Source organism: Equus caballus, chromosome 8, assembly GCF_041296265.1.
Source record: "Equus caballus isolate H_3958 breed thoroughbred chromosome 8, TB-T2T, whole genome shotgun sequence".
Classification (NCBI taxonomy): domain Eukaryota; kingdom Metazoa; phylum Chordata; class Mammalia; order Perissodactyla; family Equidae; genus Equus; species Equus caballus.
In genome coordinates, this window is record NC_091691.1 from 46672586 (window position 1) to 46699274 (window position 26689).

At 40.9% G+C, this 26689-nt stretch overlaps 1 protein-coding gene across 3 annotated transcripts; it reads right to left on the bottom strand.

The window, feature by feature from the left end:
- On the bottom strand, positions 1 to 26681 carry LOC100058979 (proteasome assembly chaperone 2). Of its 3 annotated transcripts, none has more exons than XR_011420938.1 (8): positions 26335 to 26589; positions 23430 to 23601; positions 20168 to 20226; positions 16927 to 17045; positions 15850 to 16088; positions 15602 to 15775; positions 1392 to 1512; positions 1 to 299 (listed from the first exon to the last, which is right to left on the bottom strand). XR_011420938.1 is itself a non-coding variant. In XM_005612762.4 (8 exons), exons 2-8 carry the CDS (start codon positions 26070 to 26072, stop codon positions 207 to 209), a joined length of 753 nt encoding a protein of 250 aa, XP_005612819.1. In that variant the 5' UTR covers positions 26073 to 26212; positions 26335 to 26589; the 3' UTR covers positions 1 to 206. The 3 variants fall into 3 exon arrangements, 2 of the variants coding, with proteins under 2 accessions (XP_005612819.1, XP_001490087.1); XM_005612762.4 differs by lacking the exon at positions 15850 to 16088 and adding an exon at positions 26058 to 26212; XM_001490037.7 differs by lacking the exon at positions 15850 to 16088 and having other exon boundaries at positions 26335 to 26681.
- Positions 26682 to 26689: the final 8 nt, after the last annotated feature.

Below are 26689 nucleotides of genomic sequence, written 5' to 3' on the forward strand. Positions count from 1 at the left end.
TTACTTAGGAAATATTTTATTGTACAAAATTTACATTTTTGTATATGAGAAAAGCATGGTAAAAACAACCTTTTTTCTTTAAGATTTTCTGTGAAAAGTAAAGATTTCCTAATACATTGTCAGATAATACAACTTTTTATATAGTTGTTTAACACTTGGGTTGGTAATAAGTGTCTTCAGACATAAAGTATACAACCGAAAACAGATCAAAAAAGCGCAGGGGGAAGACCACTGCCAAAGAGTAATCTCCAAGAACTTGGTATTTTCCAAGGCAAGGCAGATGCTGTGGGGTCATCGCACTGTAACGGAAGAAAAAAATATTTTACTCCTTCAACTTTACCACCTAATCTCCTTTTTTTTTTTTTTTTTAAAGATTTTACTTTTTTCCTTTTTCTCTCCAAAGCCCCCCAGTACATAGTTGTATATTCTTCGTTGTGGGTCCTTCTAGTTGTGGCATGTGGGACACTGCCTCAGCGTGGTTTGATGACCAGTGCCATGTCCGCGCCCAGGATTCGAACCAACGAAACACTGGGCCACCTGCAGTGGAGCGCGCGAACTCAACCACTCGGCCACGGGGCCAGCCCCCCACCTAATCTCCTTTTAATATGTAAGTATTACAAAACTCTCGCTTCTCTAGTTTTTTTTTTGGTGCCTTCTGGTTTTGACACTTTTAGCTGAGTTTTATTGTAAGTGAAAAGAAAGTAATAAATTTCTATTACTTTATGTCAAATGAAAATAAATTTCCTCAGGTTCTAAATCATAAAGATACACCAGAAAGGATGTGGGTGGAGTCCATCAAGTAAAATCAAATTCAAAAGGAACAAGTGTTAGGAAAAAAACAATGTCAGCACTGTGTGATTTCTGCCAATTTGTTCCTGGCAAAAGCACAAATTAAAAAATTTCAGATACCTAGCATATAAAGCAGCAATGGTACCTGTTATGCCTAAAGGCTACCTGATTTCTCTGGGTTTAACACTCCTATTTCATAATAGAGAAAAACACCTTAATTACAATGCACATTCAACAGCTACAGTATTGCTCACATAGTAATATTTTGTGCTTTCCTTTAAAAAAAATTCCTGAATGCCAAACAGGACATGTTTATTCTTGTAACAAGCTGTCGGATATAATTAATGCAACACACGCAGTGAATACAATGACGTACCGCAGATTTTCTTTTTTCGGAAACCAGCCTTAATGAGGGCTATAGACAAGCTGGTTAACTGCCCTCTTTCCTTTTCAAAACTTCAGCTAAACTAAATCCTATATAAAGTTAAATCTATATTTAACAAAAACCTTCACTTATTTGGTCTACTTATATAGTATATAAAATGCAAGTTTATGAATACACAACCAGAGAAGGCAGAGGCTTAAGCTGCAGTAAAACTTACACGGGGTTTGATTATCTGAAGCCATTCATTAAGATGCTCAACAAGACCCAATGCATCTGGGATATTGTCTCCTTCGGAAACAAATTTCAGCAGGACAGCCAGTGGGATTTCTTTAGAACAGCTACAACAAATAAAAAGAATAATTCATTATTCTTATACTGATACTGATTCCAGTAAGCCAGTTTATAGCTAAGATGATCTGCCAGGTTGTAGGCAAGGAGAAGATGCCACATCATAAGGTCACTTATTTATCTCCCTTTGCCCCAGATATATTTTTCTATCGATGAGGTCAGGATTGGGAGGCATGTAAGGCCCACTCTGGGCATATCCCTGGCTATATCATATGAGGTACGTTCTGATCCACTCCCAAAACCTACTGTAGAAGACAGTGATTTTCAGAAGCCCTGCAGCAAAGAGACTGAAGGAAAAAACCCTTGTTATCAATAATCTAAAGCAGCAAAGGAAGACCGTGGAATACAACAGAACAGTTACAGGGAAAGTAAGTTACTACTACTTCCTACAGATTCCATTTATTGAGTGATTATTATGTGCTAGCACTGTCTGCATATTTTAATGATTCAACCCCTGTAACGATCCTTGACGAAGTTATAATTATCTCCATTTTACAAATGAATCAGTTTGAAACAATGGGAACAAGGACAGAATACGTGTATTCAAATTCCAGCTCTGCACTTACCAGATATGTTGGGCAAGTTACTTACTCAGGGCTTTAGTGTTCCTCACTGTAAAAGGGCAATCACGGTAGACCCAACCTCACAGGCTGCTGAGGGGTGTAAAGGAGGTAATGGGGGGGAAGTGCTCAGACCGGTGCTGAACACACAGTCAACGCTGTGGAAGTGTTCGCTATCACTGCAAGGCAACTGAGATTTAAAGGGACCAAAACATGGTAACAAGATCCCAGTTCTATATCCAGGAAGTGGCAGAGGTGGGATTTGAACTTAGGTCTTTGTGACTTGAAAACAATCTCCTAAATGATTTGCTCTGAAGGCCTCAAGCTAGTGATGAGATGGAGATACAGCAACGCCAAAAGCTTCCTGTCTGCCAAGAAAAAGCAAAAATCATCTCTAACACCCAAAACCAAGAACTATGAGAAAATCCTAAGGCCAAGACATGAGACCACATGACAGACAGTAATAAAGGAGAGTTGGGGTCCCAAGTGGCAGAGACTCTGACCCTGGGTTCAGAAGTCTCAGATGTACTGGGAGAGTCTACCACAGCATCTGAGTCTCTAAAAATGAGAAACTGGAAGTTGTTAGCAGTAATTATACCATCTCAGTACTCAGTTCTCAAATATCTGAGGGGCTCTCAAGCTTTGTATGTAGGCACTGAGAGCTGTGATGGCTCAGAAGATTCTAGTTCCTAAATATTCACACTATCACAGCCTTAGCAATGGCTCCCGTGTGGGGAAGGCTGCCGCCCTGACTGTGCCTTCACGTTAAAGGCTCCCGCTTCAAAAGCCAGGGGTACGGTCTTGAACTCACGGTGCCTCTACTACTACTACTGTCACACAGAGTAACAGTTTTAATACCATCCTCTGGTCCTCTCTGTAAAAAAGGAAGGTGGAGGATGACTAATTTAAGTACTTTCTGTGACATTAAAATTTAGCACGTGATACATCCATTATTAAATTACAAAGTACTTCTATTTGAATTAATTATAAAGGATCCCAGATCAGCCACACCATTGCCACCATTTATTTTGAAGTAACTAATATTATATTTTTAAGAGATCAGAATACATATTTATTCTAATAGAGGAAAGCCAAAATATGTATATTAGCAAAAATTTAGCAAATAATCATGATATGCATCGGGGAGAAAAAAGGATTCAAAATTGTATAAGCTGTATGATAAGAGATTTTCTGCAATTTCAAAAATTCCTTATTGCAATGAATGTGTAATTGCATTGAACACTAAACATGGGTCTGGTTATAAATGAATAAAAGATTTGCTTTAGAAAATTAAAAGAAAATCGATTTTGTGAGAAACACCTTTGAATAGGATGAACTCTAAAGTTACAAATGTTAGAGTTGCAGTATCTTGCAGATACATAGATTCAATTCGACTATACTTTAAAGAAGCTGGGAAGCCATCAAAAAATTAGTGGAGGAATGATGTCAGCACCATGGTGGAGGGAGTTGTTCCCTTTGTCTCTCAAATCTAAGTCACAGCCAGTGGGACATGCAGTGACCAACAAAAGCCTACCTGCACAGCACACCAAAATACGTGAGAGATCCATACATTTATACATCTGAAAGCAGCTGGAGTGAACCTCCACGAGGCAGTGGAACTAGGGGAGCAGTGGTGGTGACTCCAACACCTGCCCTCCCAGCAATGAGGGCTGCATCCAAAACGTGGATGCCTCTGGCAGTGGTGGTGGGGCCCTGACCTGAGGTTTCAAAAACCACAGCGATGCCAGAGACTAGAGGCTGCAGGGGCAGCAATGGCTCTCGTGGCTCAGCTCCTGCCCTTCCCCCAGCAATGGCAGGTGGTGCCTGCAATCTGAGGATTCAGGAAATACAGCAGTATCTGTGACCCAGCACCCAGTGGCAGCACCCCAACACCGGCCCCACAGCAGCGGGGACTGCATATGAGACCCTGGTAGTGGCAATGACACCATCTGAATGCCCCCAGCAGCAGTGCTGCCAGCTCCCCTAGATAACCCAGGAGCAGTAGCACAGGTGGTGCATGTGGCAGCAGCACCCAAGCCCAAGAAAGCCAGCAAAGAACCAGTGGGGGAACGTGAGACCCAGGTGCCCCTGGAAGCAGCAGAGGTGCTTGCAGCCTGGTGACCCCAGTGATGACAGCCACGACTGCAGTGATATCATAAAGAGCAAGGCATCAGCAACCTTGGGGGCACAAAGAGGGCAGTGATGATGCCTCTGGCAGAGGCAGTGGAGGGCAGAAAATACAGGCTCTCAAATACAATCAGAAGGAGCTCAGAACCACAGTAACCAAAGCTTTACCCAAATAAGAAAGGTGTTACTACCACAAACGTGCCCGCAGAGAAACAAGTCATCAAGCACCACAAAAAGCTACAGTAACTACAGTACAGAACTATGGTAGCACAGAAAGAAAACAACAACTTTCCAGAAATCAAACTTGAAGTCACAGAAGATTACAATCTAACTGATAGAAAATTCAAAATACCTGTCATGAAGAAATTCAACAAGTTACAAGAAAACTCAGAAATACAGTTCAATGAGCCCAGGAATAAAATTAATGAAGAGGAGCGTTTCAGCAAGGAGATTGAAACTCTAAAAACCAAACAGGCTATGGAGATGAAGAACACAATTAATGAGATGGAAAATAAAGTAGAATTCATTGGAAATAGAGCAGACTATACAGAAGAGAGAATTAGTGAGCTCAAAGACAGAAACCTAGAAATGATTCAGGTGGAAGAAAGAACTAAGATTTTTAAAAAATGAAGAAATCCTATGAGAAATATTCAACTCAATTAGGAAAAGCAACATAAAGATAATGGATATACTAGAAGGAGAAAAGAGGGAAAAAGAAATAGCTTATCTAAAGAAATAATAGCTGAGAACTGCTCAAACCTGGGGAAAGAACTGGAAATACAACTACATGAAGGTAACAGAACTTCTCATTATCTCAGTGTAGAAAGACCTCCAAGACTCATTATGTTAAAACTGTCAAAAATCAATGATAAAGAAACAATAGTAAGGGCAGCCAGAAAGAGGAAAACTTACAAATAACCCCTATCAGCCTATCAGTGGATTTCTCAGCAGAATCTCTACAGGCTAGGAGAGAGTGGAGTGATATATTCAAAATATTATCACCCAAGAATACTCTATCCAGCAAAGTTATCTTCCAGATATGGAAAAATAAAAGCTTCCCATACACACAAAAGCTGAGGGAGTTCACTGCCTTACAAGAAATGTTGAAAGGAACCCTCTTACTTGAAACAGAAAGGCAAAGGTTTACAAAGCTTTGAGCAAGGTGACAAACAGAATCAGAAAACTGCAATTCTATATTAGGTTAGTAAACAATTATAAAGTTTGAAGGGAAAGAAAGCATCAAAAATAACTATAACCACTTCAATTTAGTAACAAATTCACAACACGAAAAATAATATAATTTGTGACAACAAAACATAGAAGGGGAAGATGAAAAGAATGGAATCTGCATAGGCTAATGGAGTTAAAACACTATCAGCAGAAAAAAGACTGTCGTTTATGAGAGCTTTTATAGAAACCTTACAGTAACCACAAAACAAAAAATCAGAGGAGAGTCACACATCATAAATAAAGAGGAAACTGAGGAAAACATCACAGAAATCCAGCAAACTGAAATGGCAGACAGAAGCATAAGGAAAAAGAAATAATGGAAATAGGAACAACTGGAAAACAAAAGATAAAACGGCAGTATTAAGCCCAAATATATCAATAATTACTCTAAATATAAATGGGTTGAATTCACCAATCAAAATGGCTGGAAGGATTAAAAACAAGACCCAACAATAGGCTGCCTCCGGATCTATCTCATCTCTGAAGACAAACAGGCTCAGAGTGAAGATGATACTTCAAGCAAATGGCAATCAAAAGAAAGGTGTAGCCATATTTGTAACAGACTAAATAGACTTTAAGCCAAAAAAAGATAAGAAGAGACAAAGATGGACATTATATAATGATAAAAGGGACATTCCACCAAGACATAACACTTATTAATAAATATGCACCTAACATAGGAGCACAAAGTATATAAAGTAACTAACAGACCTAAAGGGAGAAATTGACAACAACACAATAATAGTAGGGGATTTTAACACCCCACTTATATAAATGGATAGATCATCCGGACAGAAAGTCAACAGGAAACATTGGCCTTAAATGAAACACTAGACCAGCTGGACTTAATAGATACATAAATATAGAACATTCTATCTGAAAGCAGCTGAATACATATCCTTCTCAAGTACACATGGAACCTTCTCAAAGACAGATCACATATTGGGAAGCAAAACAAGCCTAAATAAATTTAAGAAGATTGAAATCATATCAAGCATCTTTTCTGACCACAATGGTATGAAACTAGAAATCAACTACAAGAAGAAAGCTGGAAAAGTCACATATACATGGAGACTAAACACCCCCCTACTGAACAATTGCTGGATCAATGAAGAAATCAAAGGAGACATTAAAAAAAATCTGGAAACAAATGAAAATGAAAACACAACATACCAAAACTTATGGGATGCAGCAGAACTGGTACTAACAGGGAAGTATACAGCAATACAGGCCTACCTAAAGAAACAAGCAAAATCTCAAATAAACAATCTAACACTATACCTAAAAGAACTAGAAAAAGAACAAACGAAGGCCAAAGTCAGTAATAGGAAGGAAGCAATAAAAACCAGAGCAGAAATTAATGAACTAGAGACTAAAAAAATAACAGAAATGATCAGTGAAACTAAGAGCTGGTTCTTGGAAAAGATAAAATTGGCAAACTCTTACCTAGATTCACTAAGGAAAGAGAAGGCTCAAGAAAATCAGAAATGAAAGAGAAATTACAACAGACACTACAGAAATATGAAGGTTTCTAAGAGAACAGTATAAAAAGCTATATGCCAACAAATTGGATAATCTGAAAGAAACAGATAAACTCTTAGAATCATATAACCTCCCAAAACTGAATCAGGAAGAAACAGAGAGTCTGAATAGACCAATCACAAGTAAAGAGACAGAAATAGTAATCAAAACATTCCAAAAAACAAAAGTACAGGACCAGATGGCCTCTCCAGTGGATTCTACCAAACATTCAAAGAAGATTTAATTTCTATCTTTCTCAAACTCTTCCCAAATATTGAAGAGGAAAGGACACATCCTAATTCATTTTACGAGGCCAACATTAACCTGATACCAAAACCAGATAAGGACAACACAAAAAAGGAAAATTCCAGGCCAATAATGCTGATAAACACAGACATAAAAATTCTCAACAAAATATCAGCAAATTGAATACAATACATTAAAGCATCATACACCATAATCAAGTGGGATTTATTCCAGGGGCACATGGATGGTTCAACATCCACAAATCAATCAATGTGATACATCACATTAACAAGCAGAAGAATAAAAATCACATGATCATCTCAATAGACGCAGAGAAAGCATTTGACAAAATTCAATATCCATTCATGATAAAAACTCTGAATACAATGGGTATAGAAGGAAAGTACCTTAATATAGTAAGGGCTATATATCACAAACCCACAGCCAACATTATACTCAATGGTAAAAAACTGAAAGCTACTCCTCTAAAGAACAGGAAGAAGACAAGGATGCTCACTTTCACCACTCTTATTCAACATAGTACTGGAAGCGCTAGCCAGAGCAATTAGGCAAGAAAGAGAAAAAGTATCCAAATTGCAAGTGAAGAAGTAAAACTGTCATTATTTGCAGATGACATGATTCTATATACAGAAAACCTTAAAGAATCCATGAGAAACCTATTAGAAATAATTAACAAAGACAGTAAAGTTGTAAGGTACAAAATCAAAACACAAAAATCAGTTGCATTTCTATACACCAACAACAAACTAGCAGAAAGAGAAATCAAGAATACAATCCCATATACAATGACAACAAAAAGAATAAAACACCTAGGAATATATTTAACCAAGGAGGTGAAAGACCTATATAATGAAAACTATAAGACATTGAAAGAAACTGAAAAAGACATAATGAAATGGAAAGATATTCTGTGCTCATGGATTGAAAGAATTAACACAGATAAAATGTCCAGGGGCTGGCCTGGCGGCATAGTGGTTAAGTTCGCGTGCTCTGCTTCGGTGGCCTGCAGTTTGCAGGTTCGGATCCTGGGTGTGGACATATACCACTCATCAAGCCATGCTGTGGCAGCATCCTACATACAAAATAGAGAAAGATGGGCACAGATGTTCAGTCAGGGCCACTCTTCCTCAAGCAAAAAGAGGAAGATTGGCAACAAGTGTTAGCTCAGGGCAAAACTTCTTCATCAAAAAAAAGACAGAAAAAAAGAAAGAGAGGGAAGATTCAAACTACTAATATCAGAAATGAAAGTGAGAACATTATATTAATTTTACAGAAATAAAACAGGAGTTATTATTTAATGAGTACAGATTTTCTACTTAGAATGATGAGAAAGTTCTGAAAGTAGATAGTGGTGATGGGTACAGAACACTGTGATTGTATTTAATGCCACTTACTTGTACACTTAAAAATGGTTAATTTAGAAAAACTCTCCGACCCCGATGGGCAGCCTAGTACCCGCAAGCGGCTTTCTTCCAACGGACGCCCCCAGAGGATCCACACACATCTAGGGCAGGAGCGAGAACACAACAGAGGAGCGACGGTGGAAACAGGTGACCAGAACCCTACCTAAACCCCCCGCAATTACTCCTAAACGCAGAGGGAAACTTTGGAGTTACACACCTGAGCCCGCGGGGAGAGTCTCTCCCCGCCATTGGCGGGGAGACCCAGCCTGGTGCTCGGGGCGCCCGGAGGGTCCCAGAGAGACGCCCGCCCCGGGGGACTAGGGATTGCCAGAGATCTCGGAGAGGACCGGGGCGGGGGAACTTTCAAAGGCGGGTCCGGCGACCCGGTGGGGAAGCGCCGGAGCTCCGCCAGGCAGCAGACAAAACTCTCTGTCTGCCGGTAGCAGAGGGGCCACGCTGAGCACTCAGGGCTCCCGGCAGAGGCCCGGAGAGAAGCCCAGAGGGCGGGGCGACCCCCAGCTGCCGTTGCCCGCCCCGGGGGACTAGGGATTGCCGGAGATCTCGGAGAGGACCGGGGCGGGGGAACTTTCAAAGGCGGGTCCGGCGACCCGGAGGGGAAGCGCCGGAGCTCCCCCAGGCAGCAGACAAAACTCTCTGTCTGCCATTAGCAGAGGGGCCACGCCCAGCATTCAGGGCTCCCGGCAGAGGCTCGGACAGAAGCCCAGAGGGCGGGGCGACCCCCAGCTGCCGTTGCCGCCCCGTGGGACTAGGGATTGCCGGAGATCTCGGAGAGGACCGGGGCGGGGGAACTTTCAAAGGCGGGTCCGGCGACCCGGAGGGGAAGCGCCGGATCTCCGCCAGGCAGCAGACAAAACTCTCTGTCTGCCGGTAGCAGAGGGGCCACGCTGAGCATTCAGAGCTCCCGGCAGAGGCCCGGAGAGAAGCCCAGAGGACAGGGCGACCCCCAGCTGCCGTTGCCCACCCGGTGAGGCTAGGGATTGCCGGAGATCTCGGAGAGGACTGGGGCTGGAGAGAGTTCCAGAGACCCAGCTTAGTAGCCTAGGGGGAAACCCTACAGGCTCACAGAAGCCTTAGGGAAAGCCTCTGCACAGCACCAGTAGAAGGCACCCAGCCGCCAGCCACAAGGCTGGAAGACCCCAGGGCAAAAGCAGCATAGCTAGGTGTACTAACCACAGACTGTAGAAGATGCCAATAGCTCTCCTGCGACCCATAGAGGACAAGTGAGATTTGGTGGGTGCCGACAGCAACCGAGCGACAAATAAAAGTGATCCCACCCCTGGCCGCTGGAAAAGCCCATAACACCGTTGCAGACCCCAAGGAGAGAGCGCATCTAGGTGGGCAACAACAGTAGGCACCTGCAGCCTGAAGCCCCCCGTGACGGCCCCCACGGCAGAGGAGGGAATCCAAAGGGCCACTGTGGCTACGAAGAGGGGCCCAGGCCCAGTTAGCAACTACGGACAGGGTTCCTGGTTGGTGAAGTATAAACAGCTGCTCCCCCCACCGCAGCAGCTGAAACAAGTGAAAGGAGCAACTAAACTCTAACTCCATGCGGAGGCACAAATCAACATCATCAAGCAATATGAAAAAATACATTAAATCTCCAGAACAGAAAGAAAGTAACAAATACACAGAAAACAATCCCAAAGAAAATGAGATATATAACCTAAATGATGATGACTTCAAAACAGCCATCATTAAAATACTCACTGAGTTAAGAGAGAATTCTGACCGACAACTCAACGAGTTCAGGAGCTATGTCACAAAAGAGTTTGATACGATAAAGAAGAACCAAACAGAAATATTGGAAATGAAGAACACAATAGAGGAGATTAAGAAAAATCTAGATGCTCTGAACAGTAGGGCCGATAATATGGAGGAAAGAATTAGCAATTTGGAAGATGGCAATATAGAATTGTTGCAGGCAGAGGAGGAGAGAGAAGCAAGACTTAAAAGAAATGAAGAAACTCTCCGAGAATTATCAGACACAATTAGGAGATGCAACGTAAGGATTATAGGTATACCAGAGGGAGAAGAGAAGGAGAAAGGGGCAGAAAACCTATTCAAAGAAATAATGGCTGAGAACTTCCCAAATCTGGTGAGGGAGATGGATCTTCAGGTGACAGAAGCCAATAGATCTCCAAACTTTATCAATGCAAGAAGACCAACTCCACGGCATATAGTAGTGAAGCTAGCAAAAGTCAACGACAAGGAGAAAATATTAAGGACAGCCAGGCAAAAGAAACTAACCTACAAAGGAACCCCCATCAGGCTATCAGCAGATTTCTCAGCAGAAACTTTACAGGCTAGAAGAGAGTGGAATGATATATTCAAAAATCTGAAGGACAAAAACCTACAGCCGAGAATTCTCTACCCAGCGAAAATATCCTTCAAATACGATGGAGAAATAAAAACTTTCCCAGATAAACAAAAATTAAGGGAGTTCATTGCCACAAAACCTCCTCTTCAGGAAATCCTCAGGAAAACCCTCATTCCTGAAAAATCCAAAAAAGGAAAGGGGCTACAAAACCAAGAGCAGAGGAGATAAGTAGAAGGACAACAACAGAGAGTAGCAGCTCTACATCAGAACAGATTAAACCATGGGACGAGAAACAAAGGAAACTGAAGAAAACCGGAAAACAAGACACAAAATGGTAGTGGTAGGCCCCCACGTCTCAATAATCACTCTAAATGTAAATGGATTGAACTCCCCAATCAAAAGACACAGAGTGGCAGGATGGATCAAAGAACAAGATCCAACAATATGCTGCCTCCAGGAAACACACCTCAGCCCCAAAGACAAACACAGACTCAGAGTGAAGGGATGGAGAACAATACTCCAAGCTAATAATGAACAAAAGAAAGCAGGTGTCGCTATACTAATATCAGACAAGGTAGATTTCAAAGCAAAACAGATAAAGAAAGACAAAGAGGGACAGTATATAATGATAAAAGGGACTCTCCACCAAGAAGACATAACACTTATAAATATATACGCACCCAACACAGGAGCACCAAAATTTGTAAAGCAACTCTTAATAGAACTAAAAGAAGACATCAACAACAATACAATAATAGTAGGGGACCTCAACACACCATTAACACCAATGGACAGAACATCCAGACAGAAAATCAACAAGGAAATAATAGAATTAAATGAAAAATTAGACCAGATGGACTTAATAGATATATATAGAACACTTCATCCAAAAACAGCAGGTTACACATTCTTCTCAAGTGCACATGGAACATTCTCAAGGATTGACCATATTTTGGGAACCAAAGCAAACATCAATAAATACAAGAGAGTTGAAATAATATCAAGCATCTTTTCTGATCATAACGCTATTAAACTAGAAATCAACTACAAGAAAAAAGCAGAGAAAGGTGCAAAAATGTGGAGACTAAACAACACGCTTCTCAACAAACAATGGATCATTGAAGAAATTAAAGAAGAAATCAAATATTATCTGGAGACAAATGAAAATGAGAACACGACATACCAAATCATTTGGGATGCAGCAAAAGCAGTCCTAAGAGGGAAATTCATCGCAATACAGGCTCACCTCACTAAACAAGAAAAAGCTCACGTAAGCAACCTCAAACGACACCTAACAGAACTAGAAAAAGAAGAACAAACAAGGCCCAGAGTCAGTAGAAGGAGGGAAATAATAAAAATAAGAGCAGAAATAAACGATATTGAAACAAAAAAGACAATAGAAAGGATCAATGAAACAAAGAGTTGGTTCTTCGAAAGAATTAACAAAATTGACAAACCCCTAGCCAGACTCACCAAGAAAAGAAGAGAGAAATCGCAAATTAATAAAATTAGGAATGACAGAGGAGAAATCACAACAGATACCAATGAAATACAAGAGATCATAAGAGAATACTATGAAAAACTATATGCCAACAAATTGAACAACCTGGAAGAAATGGACAAATTCCTAGACTCCTACAATCTCCCCAAACTGAATCAGGAAGAAATGGAGAATCTGAATAGGCCAATCACAAGTAAGGAAATAGAAACGGTAATCAAAAACCTCCCCAAAAATAAGAGTCCAGGACCAGACGGCTTCTCTGGAGAATTCTACCAAACATTCAAAGAAGACTTAATACCTATTCTCCTCAAACTGTTCCAGAAAATTGAGAAAGATGGAGAACTCCCTAACACATTCTATGAAGCCAACATCACTCTGATCCCCAAACCTGACAAGGACAACACAAAGAAGGAGAACTACAGGCCGATATCACTGATGAACATAGATGCAAAAATCCTCAACAAAATTTTGGCAAACCGATTACAGCAATACATCAAAAAGATTATACACCATGATCAGGTGGGATTTATACCAGGGACACAGGGATGGTTCAACATCCGCAAGTCAATCAACGTGATACACTACATCAACAAAATGAAAACCAAAAACCACATGATCATCTCAATAGATGCAGAGAAAGCATTCGACAAGATCCAACACCCATTTATGATAAAAACCCTCAGTAAAATGGGTATAGAAGGAAAGTACCTCAACATAATAAAGGCCATATATGATAGACCCACAGCCAACATCATACTCAATGGACAAAAGCTGAAAGCCATCCCTCTGAGGACAGGAACAAGACAAGGGTGCCCACTTTCACCACTCCTATTCAACATAGTTCTGGAGGTGCTGGCCAGAGCAATTCGGCAGGAAAAAGAAATAAAAGGAATCCAAATAGGTAACGAAGAAGTAAAACTCTCGTTGTTTGCAGACGACATGATCTTATACATAGAAAACCCCAAAGAATCCACAGAAAAACTATTAGAAATAATCAACAACTACAGCAAAGTAGCAGGGTATAAAATTAACGTGCATAAATCAGTAGCATTTCTATACACTAACAATAAACTAACAGAAAAAGAACTCAAGAACTCTATCCCATTCACAATCGCAACGAAAAGAATAAAATACCTTGGGATAAACTTAACCAAGGAAGTGAAGGATCTATACAATGAAAACTACAAGACTTTCTTGAAAGAAATAGGCGATGACATAAAGAGATGGAAAGACATTCCTTGCACATGGATTGGAAGAATAAACATAGTTAAAATGTCCATACTACCTAAAGCAATATACAGATTCAATGCTATCCCAATCAGAATCCCAAGAACATTCTTCACAGAAATTGAACAAACAATCCTAAAATTCATATGGGGCAACAAAAGACCGCGAATTGCTAAAGCAATCCTGAGCAAGAAAAACAAAGCCGGCGGAATCACAATCCCCGATTTCAAAACATACTACAAAGCTACAGTGATCAAAACAGCATGGTACTGGTACAAAAACAGGTCCACAGATCAATGGAACAGAATTGAAAGCCCAGAGATAAAACCACACATCTATGGACAGCTAATCTTCGACAAAGGAGCAGAGGGCCTACAATGGAGAAAAGAAAGTCTCTTCAACAAATGGTGCTGGGAAAACTGTACAGCCACATGCAAAAGATTGAAAATTGATCAGTCTTTTTCACCACACACCAAAATAAACTCAAAATGGATCAAAGACCTAAAGATTAGGCCTGAGACAATAAGTCTTTTGGAAGAGAATATAGGCAGTACACTCTTTGACATCAGTTTCAAAAGAATCTTTTCGGACACTGTAACTCCTCAGTTGAGGGAAACAATAGAAAGAATAAACAAATGGGACTTCATCAGACTAAAGAGCTTCTTCAAGGCAAGGGAAAACAGGATTGAAACAAAAAAACAGCTCACTAATTGGGAAAAAATATTTACAAGCCACTTATCCGACAAAGGGTTAATCTCCATAATATACAAAGAACTCACACTGCTTAACAACAAAAAAACAAACAACCCGATCAAAAAATGGGCAGAGGACATGAACAGACATTTCTCAAAAGAAGATATGAATATGGCCAATAGACACATGAAAAGATGTTCATCATCGCTAATCATCAGGGAAATGCAAATCAAAACTACACTAAGATATCCCCTTACCCCTGTTAGATTGGCAAAAACATCCAAAACCAAGAACGACAAATGTTGGAGAGGTTGTGGAGAAAGAGGAACCCTCATACACTGTTGGTGGGAATGCAAACTGGTACAGCCACTATGGAAAACAGTATGGAGATTTCTCAAAAAGTTAAAAATAGAAATACCCTATGACCCAGCCATCCCATTACTGGGTATCTATCCTAAGAACCTGATATCAGATATCTCAAGAGTCCGTTGCACCCCTATGTTCATCGCAGCATTATTTACAATAGCCAAGACGTGGAACCAGCCTACATGCCCAGAAACTGATGATTGGATAAAGAAGATGTGGTATATATACACAATGGAATACTACTCAGCCATAAAAAAAGACGAAATTGGCCCATTCACAACAATGTGGATGGACCTCGAGGGCATTATGTTAAGCGAAATAAGTCAGTCAGAGAAAGACGAACTCTATATGACTCCACTCATAGGTGGAAATTAGCATATTGATAAGGAGATCTGATCGGTGGTTACCAGGGAAAAGGGGGGGTGGGGGGAGGGTACGGAGGGGGAAGTGGTGTACCCACAACATGACTAACAAAAATGTACAACTGAAATCTCACAAGGTTGTAATCTATCATAACATTAATAAAAAAAAAAAAAAAAAAAAAAAGGTTAATTTAATGTTACAGATATTTTACCACCATTAAGAAAAAAAAAAGATTGACTGTAGAAGTTTCATTAAGTATCAGGATCCCTAATAGGCCATAGATAGTAAAGCTTTAAATATGGCTTTTCAGGGACCAATTCTCCTACAACGAAATTTCAGTCTTTCCTGTGAATATAATACAGTACCTATCTTATAAATGTATTTTCAAAGTTCCAGTAAGTAATCCAACACACTCTCCCAATTATCTTCTTTCCTTTTTAAATGAGAGGGGGAACAAACGAATAACCAGGCAAACAAACTCACCCCTCATCATAGAGTGTTTTTGTGATACCTCCTCCAGGAACACGGACACAAAACTCAGAATCACTTATTTCAGGAATGCATGGACTTTTCTCCATTTCTTCCCAGTTAAGGCTCTTTATTTTACTTTCAACATTTTTTTGCAAGGAAGGTGTCAGCAGGTATCTGAAGGGAGTACTAGAAAGAATCATATAATTAGCTTTCTAAAAACCCACAAGCAGGAACATTAAGGAAAATATCAACTCTTTTACCAAAAATTATCTCATTCTCCATATATTCTGTTGCACAAGGCAAAACACAAGTTTCAGGGGGCTGGCCCCGTGGCCGAGTGGTTACGTTCGCGCGCTCCGCTGCAGGCGGCCCAGTGTTTCGTCGGTTCGAATCCTGGGCGCGGACATGGCACTGCTCGTCAGACCACGCTGAGGCAGCGTCCCACATGCCACAACTAGAGGAACCCACAACGAAGAATACACAACTATGTACCGGGGGGCTTTGGGGAGAAAAAGGAAAAAATAAAATCTTTAAAAAAAAAACAAACAAAAAAAAAACACAAGTTTCAGCAGTCTACGGATAAAAAACATAAAAAATATTGCTCTGGCCTGTTATTTACATCCTTAGGAGAGAGTGTAAAGAGACAGGAAAACTGAAACTAAGGCAGGGCCACCGAGAAGATAAGCCCGTTTCCCACAGCTGCGCTCTTCTGGCCGTGAGGCCTATTGTGAGATTCCCAGAAATGTAATGTCTTCTGTGAGAGTCCTAGAAGTTAGCTCCAGTTTTGAAAGGCTAATATTTTTCATCAAGATTTCATAGGTACATAAATGATAATGCAATAAAATAGATTATGTTTCTATCTCTTGGATACTTTGTCTTACATTTAAGAACTCAGTGTGACATGGCTGAGAGCTATCCTTAAAGGCAACTGGATTTCCACAAAGACAAATGGTTGAATACACGAAATAAACAGAAATTTCAACCCGATCTTTCAAAAATTATCAACCAAGAAATCGAAGTTATCCTTTCTCCTCTTTCTCTTCATCAGCTGAGCTCTGTGATGTTGCCACGCACATGACAGCAAACAATCAAAGCACAGTCCCAGAATCATCTCTCTGTCTACACCAAAGCCTTCCTGTGCCCCAACCACAGGAACCACAAGGATCCACCTGACTATACTCCCTCCTGTCCCTTGACTTTCTTTTACCTTCTTTCTAAATTCTAGGGAGGAGAGGAGAGGATGTACATGGTTTTTCAAGTTTATTTTAACTTTTTAATAGAGACTCATCATAATACTGTATAAATCATAACACAATTTTTCAAAGACAAAAACTTACCTGCGAAGCTGTAGATCATTACGGTGATAGGAATGACTGCTTGAAAGAACAATAACTTTGGCACAGTTACTACTTTTCACCCAGGAAAGTAGTTTTTCACAGAATGGCTTTGATTTATACTTTGCATACCATTAAAAGAATAAAAAGAAAATCTAAAGGTTAGATCCTAGACTATAAGAGTACTCTACACAATATTTTATCAACTTTATGTGATGACATATCTTTACATATCTTAAAATTATAATTACTTTGACATCTACTTGCTGTCCTTAAACTGAAGATGAAAAATGAAGAGCAATGAATTATATCTTTGCAATTAAGAAACAAATTAATTAAGAGGAATCTAGATTTCAAAAGAATTCCATTCAGACTGACAAAGGAAAATTTCCAGTTCTCCACTTAAGTGATCGACTGTTGCTTGAAATCTACCACATAGTCCTCCATGAGACGTTCTTGCCAGAAATCTCTGACCTGAATCTGATCATGAGGAAACAACCAGGCGAATCCAGAATGCAGAACCTCTGGCCTTGGTTCCTCAAAGGAGTCAATGCTGTGGAGCAGAAAGAGGAGGAGGGCCCGTTCTACACTGAAGGATACCAACTGAAAAGACGTAACAGCCAAATGCAACATGTGGACCTTGACTGGGTCCAGAATTGAAGGATATTTTGGGGACAACTGGGGAAATGTGAATATGTTGGATGATACTACTGAATGTTCATTAAACACTGATTTTCTTAGGTGTAGTAGTGGTGTGTGGTCGTGAAGGAAAATGTCCTTGTTCTTGAAAGATGTGTGCTGAAATATTTAGGGGTGAAATATCATGATGTTGCTAGTCTACTTTTGGATTGTTTGCCAAAGGAAACTGTGTGTGCACATGCCTAGAGAGAGAAAGGTAACCAAGGGTGGCCAGATGTTAACAGTTGTTTAATCTGGAATGCGGATTATAAAATTTAGGGGGGGAACCCACTTTATGAAAGCTCTTTTCACAGACTGTTAATAAAAGACGCAATAAAATTTAAAATGCAGGTAAGAAATGGCTAACTTTTAAAAATAGGAGGGCAGTATACTATACTGGTTAAGAGAGGCAGGCTCTGGAGTCAGGCTGCCTGGTCTAGAATGCTGGGCTCACCTCCCACAGACCATGTCTCAGGCAAACTGCTTAACTTTTGTGTGCTTCAGTTTTCTCATTTGCAAAATGAGGAGAATGTGAGTACCTGCCTCAGAGGACTGTGGTGTGGATTAAGTAGAGAAACGTACATAAAGTACTTAGTACAGTACTGGTGCAAGGACTCGATGCTCAATAAACATTTGCTATTTTGAAATCACTCTACTTCCATCTACTAAAAATTTCATTTAGAAATGTCTGAATTGTTAATTCTTGACTTTACACCGATATTACGAAGAGGACAAAAAAGCCACGTGGTGCATTTAAAAATGTTAGCAACTCTCATTGTAAAACTTTGGGTATATTATTAACTAAACAAAGTAAAGAGTGATTCTAATATAAGTATTAAAATAATCATAGCACTATTCACCTCAGTCTCAAACTGGAAACAATCAAATGTTCCATCAACAATACAATGGATAAATTAGGGTTTATTTATAGAACAGAATCCCATATAGAGGTGAGAATGAACAACTACCTCCACTTCCAACAACATCGATGAACTTCACAAATAAAATGTTGAGTAAAGGAAGCTAGACATACAGACGCACCTACCATAAGATTCCATTTATATAATGATATAATGACTAGGAAGAGCCTCTAGGATGTTGATAAATTTCTGATTTCCTGAACAGATATAGGTACCTTAATCCACTCAACAAACATTTATTGAGAGCTTCTCTACAGGCAAGGCACTATTCTGGAAGCTGGGGATGTAAGAGCGAATGACACCATCACTTCTCTCAGGAAACTTACTTGCTATTAGAGGTAGATAATAATATGGCACATGCCAGGTAGTAATAGCTTGAAAGAAAACGAGCACAGGGTAAGACGATAGGAAGGGTAGTCAGGGAAGGCCTTTCTGAAGAGGTAACATTTAAGCAAAGACCAGAGGAAGTGAGCCATTTAGGTATCCAGGGGAAAAGTATTCCAGGCAGGGAAACCAGTGTAGAGACTGAGACAGGAGTGAGCTTAATCTGCCTGAATGACACAGGGAAGCGAGTGTGGCCGAAGGAGAGTGAGCAAAAGGGGAAACAGGCAGTGAGCACACAGGCCCGGCTGGAGGTTAGATCAGGTAGAGCAGCTGTCCAACAGAACTCTCCATGATAACAGAAATGCTCTTCATGGCAGCTGCTTGCCACATGCAGCTACGCAGAACTTGAAACGCCGCCAGTATGACAGAGGACCTAATTTTAAATTCTATTTCATTTTTTAAATTAATTAATTATGTTGCAGATGAAGATGAGCCCTGATCTAACATCTGTGCCAATCTTCCTCTACTTTATATGTGCTCGCCACCACAGCATGGCTGACAAGTGGTGTAGGTCTGCACCCAGGATCCAAACCTGCGAACTTAGGCTGCCGAAGCGGAGCATGACAAACTTAACCTCTACACCACAGGGCCAGCCCCTAACTTTATTTACTTTCAATTAATGAGTCAAAATTTAAATAGCTACATGTGGCTAGTGGCTACTGTATCAGCACAGACGTAGAGTCTAATAGGCCATGGAAAGGCTGTGAATGCACTTCAAGTGAGATGGGAAGCCACTGGAGGGTTTTGAAAAGAGAAATGATATGATCTGATTTAGGTTTAAAGGATCATTTGGGTGCTGTGTGCAGACTATTAGGTGTCTGTGGGGAGTGGTGGCGCAAGAGTAGAATCAGGGGCGTGAGGTGACAGTGGTTTAGACTAGAGTGGGAGCAAAGGAAGGGGAAAGAAGAAGTTGGACTCAGAAAATTATTTTGATATATACATCATTAAATGTAGATGCCACTGGTTGAAATGTAGTACAAATGGAATAAACCTCTAATATTCACATGCATATATTTTTTTCCCAGTGCTACCTGAATCAAGAGTATGTAAGTCCCGAGCTATATGTCCCAATTCCTTTAAATATAATCATGAAACAATGTTAACGCCTCTGAAATTTTATAATTTCTTTATAGAACTAGGCCTTTAACTGTGAATACAGTAAAGAGCAGAAACGATTTTTGAATCTTAATTCTTAATGATACAGACTTAGTATTTCCTCATTATATTTTACTTTAATAAACTTAAAAAGATAACATACTAACCTTAATAAAAATGGATCTTAACTGAAGAGCCACTAGCTTCTTTGAAGGCAATGAATATACTAAAAAGAAAAAAATGAAATCATATGATAATCAAAATGAAGGAGTTATACAAGTGAAATTATTAATATGATAAAAAATTATAATTTAATTATAAGAACTTTTGTATCTAAATATTTTCAATAATTAAAATATAGAGCCAGCCCTGATGGCCTAGTGGTTAAAGTTCAGTGCACACTACTTTGGCAGCCCAGGTTTGGTTCCCCGGCACGGAACTATACCACTGGTCTGTCAGTAGTCATGCTGTGGTAGTGGCTCACATAGAAGAATTAGAAGGACTTATGACTAGAATATACTACTATGTACTGGGGCTTTGGGGAGGAAAAAAAGAGAGGAAGATTGACAACAGATGTTCAGGGCGAATCTTTCCCAGAAAAAAAAAAAATAGAACATACGTACCGTATCATTTGGTAAAAATAAAACGTTTTAAAGTACCTTAAAATGCACCTGTGGGCTCTATTTTATGGCATAGATTCATTTCTGAAAAGTCAACTATAAGAAAATATCAAAAGTTATTTTTCTTCTGACTTTGACTGTAAAACTAGAGAAGTATTCCCCTGGAAATTTCTGGCATTACAATAAAATAAAATCATTCTTAAGAAAGTTTTTGGTTGCTGAATTCTCCCCTCTTCCTTCTACAAAACAGCAACACTCATTGGGATAAGTAGAAAAATAAAATGCAGGAGAATGTTAGCCATACAATAAAATCCCTGGAATAGGTACATTTGTGTTCTTTAGGAGTTTCTGAAAGACCTGAAACAACACGCACAATTTTTTGTGAATCAATGTCTGTGCTTTTTTTCTGGGAAAAGAATCCACAACTTTCATCAGATTCTACAAGAAGCCCACTTTACTGACGCTTAAGATGTCCCTGCTCAACTTCACCTCCAAGAAGGAGAAGCTGTGATAGGAACCAAGGACAACAGAGAGAGTCTCTAAGGACACATGATTAGGCCACTGTGCTAAGGGGTAAGCTTTTAGTTACTACAAAAAGATTCCAAATAACCCAGACTTGGGCAAACCCTTTGGTGGAGCATGTCTCTCCTGTTTCAGCCTTCTGGGACTGCCTCCTTGCGCTGGTGTGGGGTGGCGTGAGGTGACTGGGGCCTCTGCCGCATCAGCAAGTCTAGTGACCACTAGGTACGTTCAGGGCAAAGGAGGCTGCACAGGAAGTTGAGGAATTAGGGAACAGGGACTAAGGCACAGGTCACTCAGGCCTCTAATCTATCTGACATACACATACAGCAGAGCTAGAAGGAAGAGGACATATCTGTAGGGAGAGGGCAGGCTAAGCTGTAAAATGTAAGACACATTACCTTCTATAACAGCGATACTCACGTTCTCCATCAGTGTATCATGCAATTCTATTCTGTTGTTAAGATCCTGTTTCCCAGTACTTTTTCCCTCTGATGTAATGCAACACCACCTTTCATGTATTCTGGCCAAAAACATCTAGCCTTTGTCTAATCAAGGCTTTACACCTAACTCCAGTTACAGAAAATACAGAGCCCAGAGAAACAAGCCAAATGACACCACAACGACATAATCAGACATGCAGAAGGCAGGACATTCTATAGGACAATGGGCCCAGTTTTTCCTTCAACAAATCAGTTTGGTGAAGAAGAAAAAAGAGAGTCTACTCTGAAGTGAAAGAGATTTCAAAGGCAGAACAATCAGATGTACTATGGGTCCTGATTTAGACAAACTAACTGTAAAAGACATTTTGGGATAAACTGGGCCAATTTGAACAAGGATGGCATATAGGAAGATATTAAGAAATTGCTAATTTTGTTAAATGGGATGGTATTTTAGCTATGTAAGAAAATGTTCTTAAAAGATAAGAGATGCACGCTTACATATTTGGGAGGGGAATGTCTATAATTTATTTCAAAATATCTCATCTTAAAAAAAAGAAAAAGTGGATTAAAGAACCGCACCCAACTGGCCTGCTGCCGGTTTGCGTCAGAGGGAAGCCGGCGGGCCTCCCACTAGCATGAAGGCACATTCACAGGGCGGACTGGAGTGTAAGAGGCAGGTCTCAGGGGCCAGGCCGGCTTGAGAAGAAGCTCTGTTACACCAATTATTAATCAAGCGACCTGACCGTCTCTGTGCAATGGTTTCCTCATCGATAAAACGATAAAACTACCTATGGAGTCGTCGTAAGGATTAAATGAATTAACACATGTAATTGCACACAGTGGTCAGCTCATAGGAAATAATAACTGACAGCTGTTGTCATTAGTGCAAAAATATAAATTCTAGTTCTACCCTTTATAGTCCTTAACTTTTAAAGCAATAACTGAAATTCAGCCTTGTGGTAAGAAAGCCATCTTTCCTGCAGGAATTTCAATACTAGGGTTATTTCTTGAAAGTGTATTTCATTATCGCAAGCTAATGACACGGTTAATGAGACTGACAACAAATAAAATGCTTCTCCTTGGTCTTTCAGCCCACCAATGGTCTTTCACGTTCCTCTACCACCTTCGGCTTTCAACTTAAAATGGTAAACAGAAGACTGAGAGGCCAACAGAGCAGCCAGCCATCAAACGAAGTAGCTGATGCGCTGGGGTCAGGATCAGCAGCACTTCCCCCACTCACTCGGTGCAGTCCCGCGTCCTAAACACAGTGGTCGGGCAACGTGAACTGGTCCCTGACTCACCAAGCTTGAAGGTCCAATGAGGACCTACAGAGATTTACGGAGCGGGAAAAGCCAACGCCCGCCAGTAGCATCAGGCAGACCCACCTCTCTGGGCCTTATCCATCCCATATTATTACAGTTTCTAGAAGAATGTGAGAGGATGACTGCGAGGCTCAGAGGAAGCAGCACATATTAAACTCACAGGACTGAGCCCAGGGGAATTCTCTTTTCCCCTTTCTTTGGTATTAGTGATGCTTACACACGCCAGTGAGAACAGAAAATAAAACTGAGGATAAAACGGGGAAAACCCCCATGTTATAAAAATGGAAATCTCAAACTGTATCCAAAGATACAAGTATAAGCATGTCCCTCATAGGAGTTGCCATCTAGAAAAGGCTAAGAACTAAAACCAGGATGTAAGAGAAGAGGACAACGTGACTGGGTTGTACATTGTGCAGAGAACTGGCACCACGTAAATGTTCGCTACAAAACAGTATCTGGAGCATATTTCTAATTTAAAACAACTCTACCTTGTAGTAGAACAAAACATGCTGAAGCCTTACATACCTTCAGCATTTGTACTGAGCTCTGCTGAATTTTCTTCTGCAGTTGCATATGGGTTGTTTCCAACCATGGGCACAAGACAATCAGTATAGAAGTAACCAATCTTACACATATTCAGCGTAGAAATAATCAGATCTACCGCAAGCTGGCCAACATTTCCAACAGATACTGCTGGCTGAAATAAAAAATACATTCATTAAGTCATCAAAATTAGCAGCACTTTAAAAAGTTTAGACAGAAGACAGTAATCACAGCACTAGAACTAAATGCTTATGCTCAGGTGCCTCATAGCTAGATACTGACTCTTTCATATTATACTACATGTCAATCATGGCTCTAGGCACTGGGAATGCAGTAAAACTAATCGAACAAGTTCCTGCCCTCGTGGAGCTTCCATTCTAGTGAGGGAGTGGTTTACTGTAAAAAACAAAACAAATAGGAAAATACACAGTAGTAAGTGCTATGGAGAAAAATTAAGTGAGTGAGAGTGTGTGTCCACGTGGCTGGTTGCAATTTCAAACAGAGTGATCAAGGAAAGACTCACTTCAGGCGACAAGTAACTACAGACCTGAAAGGGGTAAGGGATTTCAGGGGTAAGGGAGGGAGCCACACAAAGACCACGGAAAAGACTATTCCAGGTGGTGGGCAAGCAAGTGTAAAGGCCATGAGGGATGGACAAAAGGCTCTTCTTTCTGTTTGCTTTGTCACTGCCTAAAGGCTGGAGTGAGCTTCTTTTCACACTAAACACACACACACTTACCCCCGTGACTTAAACAGTCCAACCGCCAAATCTCTACCTAGAGCCCAGAACCCTATCTGAACGCCAGAGCCTAGTGGGTATCTCCACATGCTTATGTCACAGGCAACTCACACTCAACATGTACAAAACTAAACTTTTGCCCTGACTTGTTCCTCTATTTTGTATTTCAGAAAAGAGCAACAATTATTCACCCAATTACCTAAACCAGGAAACTTCTTCCCTTTCCCTTACTAACCACATTCTAACACACGACTAATTTTCATCGACTCTCTCTTTAAAGTACCTCTTTAATGTAGCTCCTTCTTTGCATTCTTCCAGCAGTTGCTTTTTTTGTGGCCTTCATCTTATTTTCTGGGTCCCTCAGAGTGCTCTTCCACCCCTCGCTGCTGTCACCTACTAATCCCCTCGCTATCTCCTGTAATTCCCTTTCCCTTTCGCAAAGATTCTGCCACTTTGGGTAGACCCTCACTCTCCTGTATCATCCATCTTTTCCTCACTATTGGATTCTTCCCATCAGCATACACGTATGCTTTAATACCTTTCTTTCCTTTTTTTTTTTGGTGAGGAAGATTAGCCCTGAGCTAACATCTGTGTCAATGTTCCTCTATTTTTTATGTGGGACGCTGCCATAGCATGGCTTGATGAGCGATGTGTAGATCCACGCCTGGAGATCGGAACCTGTGAACCCTGGGCCACCAAAGCGGAGCTCGTGAACTTAACTACTCCACCACTAGGCCAGCCTCCAGATAGCTTTCCTTTTAAAAAACTCTGTCTTGATCCCACATACTCTCTTAGCTACCACCTCACTTCTCAGTGTCCCTCCACAGCCAAAATTCCCCATAGTTGTCCAATGAAACATGCAGGAACTTTATCTCTGAACGAATGAATGAATACACACACATCTCCGCCTCTTCCCCATCTATTCATCCCACACCAGTATGGCCTCCTTCTTCATTACTCCAACTGACAAGTGTCAAGGCTACCACCAACAATCTTGGAGACATTACTTTCTCTATGAAGCTTTTTTCTTTTTCTGCCAAGTGTCTCCTGCAAAGATACTTTTTCCTTTTTGTGATTACTACATATTTTTCCGTGACATACTTTGAAATTATGTCTTCCTCAGTACACTATCCCATGCTAATTTTAGCATTCATTGATATTTCTTGTGCGCATTACTATGATGAAAGTCGCCAAAAAGTGATTTTTCTATTATCATTATTCTTTTTAAAAAATTCAGATATAATTGACATATAACATAGTATCAGTTTTACATATACAACCTAATGATTTGATACATGTATATACTGTGAAATGATCACCACAATAAGTTTAGTTCACCTCCATCACCACACACACTTACAAATTTTTTTTCTTGTAATGAGAACTTTTAAGATCTACCCTCTTAACAACTTTCAAATATACAATACGGTATTGTTAACTATAGCCACCACGGTGTACATCCCCAGAGCTTATTTATAACAGGATGTTCGTACCTTTTGATTATTTTCACTTATTTCATTTAACCACCTCCACCCCTCTCTGACAACCACCAGTCTGTTCTCTGTATCTATGAGGGGTTTTTTGTTTCTTTTTTTTAAGATTTCACACACAAACCTTTTCTTGAAGGTCCTTGTGCCCCTCCCTCTCCCAATAATGCCTAGGGCCTTTCTGTACCCTTCTCAAATTTCTACCCTAGCATTTACTGATTTACATGTGTTTCCACTTAGACTGTAAACTCCACTTTTATTACCCTATCGGTAGTTTCCTGATTAACGACAAGGACTTGCTAGCTTAAGAATGACTCTAAATCTAGCTGAAAAAGGATTTTCCGGGATAAAACGTAAAGAAAATGACCCGCACGACGTACGTACAACGTTATCTGTCATATCCAAACACTTTAGGTTTTAGTCAGCAAAAACTACACACTGCAGACTTAGATACGTTCGGTGACAGCGCCAACAAAGGTTCTGCTCGGACCGCCGCCTCCGGCCACGTCCTCCCAGTGTTTTCCCCGAAGGCCGAAAACCTGGAAGAGAAACCGGTACCCGTGCTCCCAGGGCCGGGAAGGCCGAGACGAGGTGGAGGCGCCTCCCGAGAGGCAGCAGCCCCAAGCCGGGCAGTGGAGAGTTCGCGAAAGTGGGGACTCACCATCAGCAGGGTGTAACCCGCGAGGTCGGGAGCCGATTCTCCGCAGGGAACAAACATGGTGGTCCTACGTGGGAAGAAGGGATTAAGCGCCGGGCGGGGAGGGACCACAGCAGCAAGAAGGCGAAAACCGCAAGGTCAACGCCGCAGGCTCGCGCGGAGACCCGGGATCGCCGCGCGACACGCGCGAAGAGAGACCAGGCAGGCAGGACGAGGCCAGGCGGGCGGGGTCCTTCGAGACCCTCGGCGCGGGGTCCTGAGGGGCCTGTCCACATACCTGCCGGTTCGGAGGACAGAAAGGGACCGCAACAGCGGAAGACATGGGGGCGGGCAGCGCGTCTGGAGATCCTGGCAAGGC

What these genes read in the sequence shown, in the direction of transcription:
- LOC100058979 (XM_001490037.7), bottom strand. Translation starts at nt 26,391, where the DNA reads ATGTTTGTTCCCTGCGGAGAATCGGCTCCCGACCTCGCGGGTTACACC. An exon ending in GCTCAGTACAAATGCTGAAG is followed by an intron (nt 20,227 to 23,429) that starts GTATGTAAGGCT and finishes TTTTCTTTTTAG; the next exon opens with TATATTCATTGCCTTCAAAG. An exon ending in TTCAGATAATCAAACCCCGT is followed by an intron (nt 300 to 1,391) that starts GTAAGTTTTACT and finishes CTTCCGTTACAG; the next exon opens with TGCGATGACCCCACAGCATC.